The 12,220-nt window shown below is 40.5% G+C and overlaps 2 protein-coding genes across 5 annotated transcripts in view; both read left to right on the forward strand.

Moving 5' to 3' along the window:
* The window catches only part of LOC128249114 (histone-lysine N-methyltransferase SETMAR-like), a 5,894-nt gene extending 4,712 nt beyond the window's left edge, over positions 1-1,182 (forward strand). The window contains exons 2-3 of the mRNA XM_052971974.1: positions 330-614; positions 1,018-1,182. Coding sequence (XP_052827934.1) covers positions 330-614; positions 1,018-1,182 — 450 coding nt within the window. The remainder of the gene's footprint in view (positions 1-329; positions 615-1,017) is intronic.
* Positions 1-12,220, forward strand: part of LOC106868476 (uncharacterized) — a 79,982-nt gene that overhangs the window by 1,162 nt on the left and 66,600 nt on the right. For all 4 annotated transcript variants that reach the window (XM_014913757.1, XM_014913758.1, XM_014913759.2 and 1 more), the window contains exons 2-3: positions 4,096-4,139; positions 6,065-6,150. In XM_014913757.1, coding sequence (XP_014769243.1) covers positions 4,104-4,139; positions 6,065-6,150 — 122 coding nt within the window. In that variant the 5' untranslated portion in view covers positions 4,096-4,103. The remainder of the gene's footprint in view (positions 1-4,095; positions 4,140-6,064; positions 6,151-12,220) is intronic.

Below are 12,220 nucleotides of genomic sequence, written 5' to 3' on the forward strand. Positions count from 1 at the left end.
TATATATACATCAGGTTGTCCAGAAAGTTCTGAGCTATTTCAGGATTTGTGTCTAAGCCCTTCATGCAACAATCTTAATCTTAGTATGACTCATATTTCAGAATTATTTGCAGTATCACCTAAGTCCCACGTTAAAAATCAGCATATATTTTACTCCTTTCAGCCCTAATTACCATTTAAAATGGATAACAAAAAGTTGCATATTCGCCACATAATGCTTTTCTTCAAAAAATGTTGTGAAAATGTATAAAATTATTTGTGGAGTTTATGGTGAAGATGCTGTAAATGAATCAACTATTTGAAGATGGTTTGCAAAATTTAAACACTAGTTCAGCTTGGAAAATGACAATCACTGTGGCAGACCCTCAGCCTTAGATGACGATATTTTGAAGGTAACCATTGCAAAAAACTTGAATATTACAACTAGAGAACTTGCAGAGAAGTTGGAAATTTCCAAAAGTTCCATTCATGAATACTTAATGAAAATTGGGTATGTTTCTTGCTATAATGTTTGGGTACCTCACAAACTGTCAGAACAAAACTGCATGGACCAGTATTCCATTTGTGATATGCTTCTGAAACACAATGAAAATAAGCCTTTCCTGAAAGAACTGGTAACTGTACATGAAAAATGGATTGTTTATGATAATATAGTGAGAAAAAGATCTTGAAGATTGTGTGAGGATCCTTACAAAGAATATTCATTCAAAAAAAGTCATGCTTTGTGCCTGGTAAGATTTCAAAGGCATTATTTACTAAGAGCTATTCCTACAAAATGAGATCATCAATTCTTATGTGTACTGCTGTCAGCTAGCAAATTTGAACCAAAAGATCAAGGAGTTGAGGCCAGTGCTCTCCAACAGGAAAGGAGTTGTATTCCACTAGGACAATGCCTAACCACATCTGTCTTTGGTTACCCACACAAAGTCACATGAACTTGGGTGGAATCTCTTACCTCATCCACTGTACTCCCCTGACATTACGCCAACTAACTATCATTTGTTTTTGTCTCTGCAGAACTCCCCAAAAGGAAAATCATTTAATGATTTAGATGGTGTCAAAACCCACTTAGGTGACTTCTTTTCCTTAAAAGTAACTGAGTTTTATGCTGATGGAATATTTAAATTGCCTGCTAGGTGGACTAAGGCCATAGAAAACAATGGGAATTACTTCAATGAATAAAGATGAGAGTATGTTTAAAATTTCTTATAATTTATTGTGCTTAAAAAACGTTTAGAACTTTCTGGACAGCCTAATATAGCAATATCAGAGCCTGATATAGACATATAGCAATATTGGAGCAATATCAAGAATAACCAGCCAAAGATAATCTGGATCTCGACTGAAGAGAGAAAACTCCGAATGACATGTCCGTGTTTTCTTTGTATCGTCTATCTGTATGTTTTGTCCTTTTTTTGTATCACCTAACTGTCTGGATGTTTTGCGTTCTTGTCCCATTCTGTATTATTTATATATATATATATATGCACACGCATAGATGTGTTCAAACATGAGCGACAACATTTCATTTAACCCTTTAGCATTCAGATTATTTTGTCAAATGTAATGCTTCTTTATTCACAGTTTTAAATTCATCCTTGCATCAGCTCATAATTTCAAGATTTCAATGATGTGTTTATATATTTTTTGAATGGCATTGTAGGGGAGTTGTGAGAGGTCTAGCCAGTTTGGACATAAAACAAATAGAATATTTGGGCCAGATAGGGTCACTTTGAATGCTAAAGGGTTAAACATTATTGGTCTCTTAAAAAAAAAGAAAGAAAATTTGCGAAAATAAGGTAAAAAGGTGTTTCAGCGAAACATGATGTTAGGTAGTCCATCAGTGTCCAATGACAACAAAGTCTGTTCTCAGTGATGAGAGTGCATTGTGATTCCAAAGTCCAAAGCTGGAAGCACACAGGCACCCACAGGTGTCATAGCAATAGTCTGTTGACTGGGTTTAGGTAGATGCTACCCTGTGACATCTTTCTCTTGCAGCATTGAGACGCGGTCGCCAGTCTTCTTCATAGGCAGCTGCTGCTCATGAGGTAAGAGACCTCCACACTGATTTGTCCAGAATCCACAAGGCCAGCCAGGCACTTCGAAGAATGAAAAGGAAAGTCCTCCAGCAGAAAGGAATCAGACTACCGACAAAACTGTAGTTGTTTCTGCACTACACTATGGATATTAAACATGTACCCCATACTGTCAGCACATCAAACAGCTGGAACAGTTTCACATACGGGCACTGTGCAGGACCATGGGCATTCGCTGGTAGGACAGTGTGACAAACCAAGAAGTGCTGGACAGAGCTTGTTCAACAAGCTTTAAGCCAGTGTTGCTGAAGGCTCAATTACGCTGGACTGGCCATGTCATCAGAATGACTACCAACCATGTACTCAGACAGCCGTTGTACAGCAAGCTCACACAGGGTTCACACATACAAGGAAGACTTAAACTGAGGTACAAAGACACTCTGACAAGAAACCTCAAATAGAGCAGAATTAGCCCATGTGAACTTGAAGCCTCTGCAGCAGACAGAAAATATTTTAGGTAAATTAGAAAATAGAAATATTTTTTTTAAATATGTGGAAATAAGCTTAAGACAGTTTACAACTGTCTAATAATTGTCTTGTGTTCTCTGTCTTAAGATACTCTATCTTTTGAGAAACTTGCAAAGTCAAAGTGAAAGTATTTTTTTTTAATCTAATGTACTTATTGACAAACTTGTGTAGTTGTTGCTTATTTACTGGTAATTCATTAATTCTATTCAAATTGATATTAGTTTGGGGACCAGCGGGGAGAATGTTTTGTGAGACCTATTATTGTATGTCACATTTTTGGATTACGAATGTCTTTGAGAAAAATTTTCTAAGTAAGAATGATGTTGCTTTGGGACACTACCTTGGAATGGATGGGATCTCCCCCTCTCATTAGAAATTCTCGTGGCCCCCCCTCTTGGATATCCAGCCCTCAGACTGATGTACTTGTTGGATCCTCACCCTTTATAAGCCCTTCTGATGGATGCAGGAATAGTCAAATGATCCAAAGTTTGATATTACTCTTCTACATCTTGGCAAACATAGCAGTGAGTTGTTCTAAGCTGTTTAAATGAACAGATTAGAACTTTATAGAAGCCTATTAGATGACTAAACTGTTGTGTTGTTTCACACTAGCCCCTGGTCCTTAGGCTCCTTTAATGGAGTCCACTCTGTTGCAAGCATTCAGACCAGGTCCTTGTTTTGAGGATAAAGAGTTGTGGTTTCTTCCTCCATAGTCATCACTACAATTTCTTTAACCATAAAAAGGAAATAATTGTAATATATATAAATAAAAAGGTCATATTGTTCTTGACTTCAGCAAACTTTTTGACTGTCCATTTCAAAAATCCGCTTCAAAAGATACTTAACAGAACATTCCCCCAACAAAATGTGCTAATAGAATCCTCTCTAACTTTTATTTTACCAATTTAGATATGTGGGGCAAGGCACAGTCATCTCTGTTTTCTTTATTTGCATCAACAATAATTTACTCTCCCCTCACACTCCACTCAGTGATCTAAGCTTTCAGTTTTTGACTAATTCAGTTGTCAAAGGTCACTAAATATCAATAAAGTAATCAGGCCTGATCCAAAATGCAACTGGAAACAATTTACTTTTGAGCCAGAACCTATACTCTCCAAACCTCTATCTCTCTACAGAGATTTAAAAAATGGATGTATGCAATTGTATGTCTCCATCCTGTAATCAACCTAGTAATCTCCCATTCAACACATCTAAAATAATTGAATCACTTGTAAACTATCCCTTCCTACACTACTTTAAATCTCTCTCCCCACCTCACTCACTCTCATTTAAAACTACCTCAAAGGGTTACATCAATTCAGATCCATAAAAGACCATCCCATATATCTTAATGTAGCCTCTTTCTGTTGAGATCTTCAGCAAAAAAAAAAAGAGAAAGAAACAATGTTACTTTTGTTGAATGTGTGAATTTTGTTGTCCTATCTAATTATAATCCTTAAAAGAGTCAATGGTTTATTACTGTTTATATTAAAATAGTAAATTTCCTTGTGAATTTTCTTTACTTCTGTAGAATACCAAATGGATCTCAGCAAGAAAGATGTATTAATCCAGTGGGTGAGTAAGATGTATGAGTATACTTATTTTAATCCCCATCTAGTGAAAAGTTGTATTAGCTTAGTAAGAATTCTAGGCTTAGTTTTCTTGTATTTCAAATATTCTTCTCTAAATGACACATGTTTCTGTTTCATATATTCTTCTTAAATACACCTTCTTACCTGTTTATCTACTTGGATGAGATATTGAATCGCTAAACTATACATGGTCATTTTTCCCCAAGCCTCACCCCACATTCCCTTCCCTGTTTTCAGAGTTGGCACTGTCAATGTAGGCACACTGAAAGGTAGGTCTAGTGATATTGTAGAGATGCTTGAAAGGAAACGGGTTGATGTATGCTGCACACAAGAGGTAAGATGGAGAGGAGCTTCAGCTAGGGTCCTCACAGGTAAGGCACATAGATATAAAGTCTTCTGGCAAGATAACATGGATGGAGTAGGAGGGTGTAGGCATATTCCTTGCGAAGAAATGGGTGGATAAGGTCATAGAGGTTGTCAGGGTATGCGATAGTGCTTAAGCTCAAGTTAGTCCTGCAGAACAGCACAGCTACAATTATCTCTGCCTACGCCCCACAAGCAGGGCTACCAAATGATCAGAAGGACCGTTTTTATGATACCCTTCTACAGGCTACCTCAAAGATGAGTGGCAATGACCTCATCATTGTGGCTGGAGATTTTAATGGGCATGTTGGGCAGAAATCCGGTATCTTCACTAGTGTACATGATATTGGTTCCCAGAATGATGAGGGAACTACGCTACTGCAGTTTTGTGATGCATGTAACCTTTTAATCTGCAACACTAAGTTCAGGAAGCTAAACAGCCACCTGATAACCTATCAATCAGGGGACTCTGCTAACCAGATTGATTTCATCCTCACCAGACAGCGGGATGCAGGGTTCCTCTTAATACAAAGACCCTCCCAGGTGAGGAATGCATCTCAATGTGCCCGTGAATTATCGTTGTTATTTGGTGTTAGCAAGCAAACAATATTGACTCACCTAATTCAAATCGGTGAAGTGAAAAAGTTGGATAAGTGGGTTCCATATGAACTCAATGAAAATCAGAAACAGCAACGTTTAGAAGCCTGCATTATGCTACCTTCTCATCATAAAAACGAATCATTTTTTTATCGAATTGTAACATTTGATGAGAAATGGATCCAATACAACAACTGTAAATGTTCAGCACAATGGTTGGACAAAGACGAGCCACCAAAACAGTCCAAAAAGCAAAATTCATCAAAAGAAGCTGATGGTGTGTGTTTGGTGGTCTGACGTAGGTGTGATCCATTATGATTTCATTAAACCTGGCTCATCAATCATGGCCAAAGTATACTGCAGCCAACTGGTGTGATCCATTATGATTTCATTAAACCTGGCTCATCAATTACGGCCGAAGTATACTGCAGCCAACTGGACCATATGATGCAGAAACTTACCAAAAAACAGCTTAGATTAGTCAACAGATCCACTCCTATTTTATTGCAAGACAATGCCAGACCACACATTGCAAAAATGACATTGGCAAAACTACAGGAATTGGAGTTGGAAGTTCTACATCATCCACTATACTCACCAGATCTTGACCCCACTGACGACGACGACTTCCAGAATTTGGATAACATTTTGATAGGAAAAAAATTTAATTCTGACGATGCTGTAAAACAGGCCTTCCAAGATTTTATTGACTCTATATTGCCAGGCTTTTACAGTTCCAGACTGGACAAACTACAGCCGAAATGGCAAAAGTGTATTGGCAATATGGGTGCATGCTTTGATGAATAAAACTATTCCTTGTATTTATAAAACACTAGCAAACTTTTTTTTCTTTTCTACAAATTTCATACTTGACGACCTAATATATTGTAAAAGGAAATCAGTCTCACGTATGTTATTAAAGTATTTTCTTTCATTCTTCCCTTCCAGTTGAACAAAATAAATCCTCACCTTGTCATAGAATCGCTCTCTGATTTGAGAGAAGGAGAGCAGTTTATTGCTTTATTGAACAAAATGTAAGTATATTTTGTTAACATAGTAGTTTGTATTATATATTCATTTATGTGAACTGTGGGGATGAGATGAGCCAGAAGGAAAGGGTTGTGATGTCAATGGTCAAGGGGCCTGACTAGAACAGGAAGGGGAAGAGAGGAAGTGAGGGAAGCAAGACCAGGGTCATCCTCTTTTGGCTTGGTGCACTCACCATGAATGGATATCAGCAGAGTGAGCTAGCGGGATTGGTAATAGCAGCTGCTAACATTAGGTGCGATGGGTAGAGCACATGTTTTGGACTTAGTACAGTTGGACAGTCAACAACAAGTAGGTAGGTGAACTGTATCTTATTTCCCCACATTACAATTCCCTCATACAGCAAGTTATTTCAGCACTTGTGTATAGATATATTTCTCCATTGTTGTTGTCCCCTTCCATGAGATGGCAGTAAAGTTAAGGATCAGCAGTGATGCTGTCAGACCTTTCTATGGTGAAGGAGATGTAGTGGCCTGGATCTGTAAGATCAAGGTAGTGGCCAGGCTACAAGGCATCAATGATGTAGCAGGTCTCATGGCCTTCTACCTGGAGGGAAGCACACTGGCACTGTACTTCGAGACGGATGAGGAAGATCAAGTGGCACTTGAGGAAAGTCTATATGGAGGAAACATACACCACATTTGCTAAGCTGGGAATGGTCAGGTGGACAGGGGAACAGGTCAATGAGTATGCCACGGAGGTTCAGAGACTGGCTATGCTATCTGGTTTTAGCAGAGAGGGTCTAGAGAAGGCAACACATCTGGCCTTCATAAATGGCTTTCCTGGTGACATTGGTGCAACTGCTGGGCAACAAGAAAATGGAGATGAGGGAGCTCATCACTCAAGCTCATGTGTCTACACAAAACACCAGGTAGAAGGCAGTGGTGATGGCAGCTGCAGAAGCCTGTGACGTAGTGCAACAACCGGTAAAGAACGAAGAGGAGAAAACTGCCATGAAGTGACAGTGACCATTCATGGGTGGGTGCTTCAAGTGTCAGGGACTGCACAGAGATGAAGCCCAGACCTGTTTGCTACTGGTGCAGGCAGGCTGGGCATATCACTCGAAATTGCAGCCAGGGAAAAGGCCACAGGGAAGTTGCTGCCTCTCAAACTTACCCTCGTGTGCAAGTAGAGATGCTTGTGCAGTTGCTGCTCGTAGTTGAAGTCTTGGTTGAGGAAAAGGTGTTCAAAGCCCTTGTGGATACGGGCTGCATGACGATTCTCATGACCCTAAGGGTGACAACAAAAATGGAAGGGGACAAATAGTGTTTGGGCAGTCATTGCCAGCAAAATTGGATGTAAGGGTAGCAGTGCAGGGCATAACATTGGGGCGTTGGGCATTTGTGATTGACCATGTGGTAGACGGAATTGGCATGGTAATGGGGATGGACACAATCAGCCGCCTTGAAGGTGTCAGTGTTGGTGGAGACATGGTTTTATTTGGTGGTTCAGGGGCTTCATATGCCATGAATCTGCAACATGAGAGGGAGCAGAGCTCCACAAGGGAGTGTACTGCTTACATCAGTGAGGACAGAGATTTTCAGGTGGTGTTCAGTGGTCAGTGGTGGATGGTAGAGTGTTGCTGGAAAGGAGAGCCCCTGATGCTGAAGAACAGGCTGAGCTGCTACCAGCATACCTTGAAAGGACATACCAAGAGTGAGTTTGAAGGAAAGGTAGAGAGGTGGATTAAGGAGGGTGTCCTTATCCTGTGGAAGGAGGAGGTGGTGAGCAGAGTACTACCACTAATGACAGTGGTGCAGCCAACAAAGGGCAAAGTCAGGCTGGTACTAGACTTTTGGAAGAGGAATGGCCACGTATTGTACCACACAGGTGGTGAGGTGACTGACATCTGCGGTGAGATGTTGCATGAATGGAGACAGAGGACAAGGGTAGCGATGATTGTTGACTTGAAGTCAGCATATTTTCAGCTCCATGTGAGCAAGAAACTGTGACAGTATCAGCTGGTGCAATATAAGGGCCAGACATACTATTTGACTAGACTGGGTTTCAGGCTAAATTCTTTGCCGATGATCATGGTGACAGTGCTCAAGTCTATCCTGGGAAAGGTAGACAGGATCAGAAGGGCCACCAATTCCAATATAGATGACATCTTGGTAGACGAGACTGTAGTTCCTGCCACAGAGGTTGTAAGTCATTTAAAGAAGTTTGGGCTGATTGTGAAGTCCTTGGAGTCGATGGTTGGAGGAGTTGCACTGGAGCTCAAGTTTCAAAGAGATAAAACAGGCCCATTAGTGTTTTGGAGGGGGAATGAGATCCCGGAACTGGGTACCAGCATCAGCAGGAGAGAACTAGTCTCAATGTTTGAAAGACTAGTGGGTCACTACCCAATCCCAAGGTGGTTGCAAATAGCATGCAACTACATCAAGAGACAAGCAGATGGGGCAAACTGGGGAGACAGTGGCAATGATGTGGGAGATCCTAGAGAGGACAAGAGCAGAAGACCCAGTAAGAAGGAACTAGTGTGTGCCTAAATTGGAGAATGGAACTGTATGGTGTGATGCTAGCAGCATAGCGAGAAGGGTTTTACTGGAAATCAGAGGTGTCGATGTGGAGGATGCGACCTGGCTTAGAACAGATGATTACAACCATATCAACATGGTTGAGTTGGTGCTGAAGTGGGTGAATCTGACACTGAAATGGGGGCTGCACTCAATTAAAATCCAAACTGGATCGGTAGGATCATTGATCACTGGTGAAAAGAGTGTTTGAACCAAAGGGAGTTGCAGAGATGTTAGTAAAGCATTGCCTAGGGTTCTAGGAGAGCTGGCTGCCAAATTTTACTTGAAGCTGAAAGGAACAAGGCAGACATTTTGATCAGGGTGAAAAGGTCTGGTTGGCAGAGCTGGAAGATTCGAAGCAGGGAATAGCTGCAGGATGTCGGTTAAGTAACTCGGAATTAAGGAGACTTCATGCCATGCATCATATGGGCATGGGTAGAACCGTATATCTTGCCAAGAGGGTTGACACCAACGTTACTAGATAGAGCATCCAAAAGGTGGTCGGGAACTGTGACAGGTGTCAATCCAGCGACCCTGCTCTGGGTGTGCATGAGCAGGGAATCATTTCAGTAGAGCACAACTGGAAATAATTGGCAGTGAGTGTGACACACTACCGGCAGGGGACATATCTCTTGATGGTTGACTGTGGGCCAGGTTGGATGGCTATTTGGAGAGAAATGAAGACAGGCAGCACGGACAAGATTGCTTGTATCCTGAACAAGATATTCCTGGAGCGGGACCCTGTGATTGAATTACTGATAGACAACAGCATTGCATTTCGTTTGGAGATACTGTAAGAGATGCTTGATAAGTGGAACATACGCTGCTTCTTCAGAGTGGCATACAGGCTGAGTGGAAATGGGATCATGGAAAGACATCAACAAACGAACAAGGTCATGGTGGAGAGGGAGCGCATCTCACCGCCGAAAGCAGTATTCAGGTGCAATATGTCACCCCAATCAAGACAGGCCAAAGAATCTGTGTCACACAGAGTGATATTCAGATATGAATGGCGACATCCAAGTAAGCCATCAGGATGCCCTGCAGAAGAGAGAAGGACTGTCTTCGTGAAGGTGGGAGATGAAGTCTGGGTCAAGCCCTGAAGGCATGCTGCACATCTCAGTGGAAAAGAGGAACAGTGATGGCTGTTAATTCCAAAAATAACGTTTCTGTGGATGGAATACTGCATCATGTCTTGGATGTTCACAGAATTGTTGCTTCGCCGGAGGAGAGGAAGAGAACGAGGCTCCTTCCCTACAGAGATCACAGTGTGTGAGGCGTCCACCTGGGTGGATGGCAGATTTTGACATTGAGCAAAGTGTGGATGTGATCTTTGAGATAAAGGAGATGTGTGGGGATGAGATTTGCGAGAAAGGGCTGTGACATCAGCAGTCAATGGGCCTGATCAGTACAGAAAAGGGGAGAGAGGAAGTGAGGGAAGCAAGACCAGGGTCATCCTCTTTTGGCTTGACGCACTCACCATGAACGAACGTCATGGGATTGATAGTAGCAGCTGCTAACATTAGTGCAACAGGTAGGGCACATGTTTTGGACTTAGTATAGTTGGACAGCCAACAACAAGAATGTAGGTGGACCATATCTTATTTCCCTGCATTAGTTTCCACATACAACATGAACAGAATTACCATTTTTGAACAACATTTTATTTTATATACAAATTGTTTTACATCAATCTTTCCATAATCACATGAATGAGATTGTAACTTCTAACATTTAACTATTGCTAACTACATAGCTATGGAATGAGAGTGAAACTTATCAATCAAATATACAGAGTTATGTAACTTGCACAGAAGCAACCTGGTTTAAACACTGTTCTTAAGTAATCCAGTCCATCTGGAACCACTTACCATTAAATTATTGTAATTTAAAAATTTTGTTTTGTTAACTTGTGATGCTGAGTCCTACTTCTCTTGTAGAACTAGAGAAGGCAATAGAAGACTCTGGGTCTTATTACAGGTTGTATATTATAGGTAATTCTGGTACCACAATAATATATTCCATTTTTTACTCATTATGCATAGATATTCCGCTGTAGTTGGATGTCTTCTGTCATTAAAGGGAAGCCTTTGATGACGAGTAATTGGAGAAAGGGATTCAAAAAGAATGAAGGTCTGAGAAGGAGGAGGAATTTGAGAAAGTGAGTGTTTGGAATGAGATAATGGAATAATGCAATTTGGAAAGGAAACTGATGAAAGAAAGATCAGAAATGGGTATTAGTGAGGTGGGAATAGGAAAGTAAATGTGCATATAGAGAGTACTCAACAAATTAGAGCATATACATCAACACAGGTAACTGAGGAGGGAAACTAGAAAGAAAAGAAAGCACCATGATATCATAAAAATCAAATGAGTGGGAGGGTGAAAGGAACAAGAGTATTATCATATTATGCAGGGATATGTAGAGGTGGTCAGGGAGAGAAGGTGTGATTGGCAATGACAGGTGGACATAGGTAGAGGTGGGTGATGAGTTAAATGTGAGAGTAGGTGAGGGGTGGCAATAGAGGTTATTCAGAGAAAAGAGAGTACTGGCAGACAACATAGCATGATTAAGTGTGTATTGTATAAGGGATGATGACAGTGGCCTAATGCAGTCTCCTGTATATAGGTTGGTGTTAGGAAGAGTAAGTAGGCAGAGTGATGAGGCTGGTGCAATGGTGGGGAAATGAGAAATGGAGTGCTATGAGTGATAATGAGAAGGTGATTGAACAATAGGTAGATGAGAAGGAGGTCAAGGATGTAACGCGAGGGGCAACAAATGCAAGCCTGGCAGGGTACAAATATTGCAGCCTCTAAACACTTCCTTTGAATAAGAGTACATGTTGCTGTTGATGGTCAGGTCTTTTGTAGCATTGTGTACCACCAATCAATACAGTTCTTTGTCATCTCCTTCGTGAGATGAAGTATCTTCAAATAAGCCTTCACTACTTTGTTCCAAGTCTTCTTTGATTTCCCTCTTCTGTAGGCTCCTCTAACTTGGATTGCTCAGCACTTTTCTATGTAGCAGTCATCTTCCATGCACATCACATGCCTACACCATTAGATTTCGATTATATCTGAATTTGTTGTGAAAAATGTTCTCGAAGAGTGGAGAGAGGAGTTTCAAAAAATTCACATGAGCCAGCTTTGTTTCTTCGTAACTTTCAGAAAACTGGGTATTTTTAAGTGAAAATTTTGACATATAACTTTCAGAGTGTGTAGATTGCAATTATATCAGAATTTAATATAGAAATAAAATTGGTGCGATAATACAATACTTACTGACACAACAAATTCCGATATAATTGTAATCTACACCATCTGAAGCGCATTCATAGAAAATTTCATTAAAAAATATCCATATTTCTGAGCCAAGAAATACGATGGAGCACATATGTGTAAATATGCTACAGCTAACTCTGGCTAGTTACTGTGTATCATTGCACATGCATTACTGGAGCTCCATAGTAAATGTGTATTACTTTAAAATATAATTGTAGATATATGCCTATATATATATATATATATATATATATAT

This window comes from Octopus bimaculoides, chromosome 11 (assembly GCF_001194135.2).
Source record: "Octopus bimaculoides isolate UCB-OBI-ISO-001 chromosome 11, ASM119413v2, whole genome shotgun sequence".
Classification (NCBI taxonomy): domain Eukaryota; kingdom Metazoa; phylum Mollusca; class Cephalopoda; order Octopoda; family Octopodidae; genus Octopus; species Octopus bimaculoides.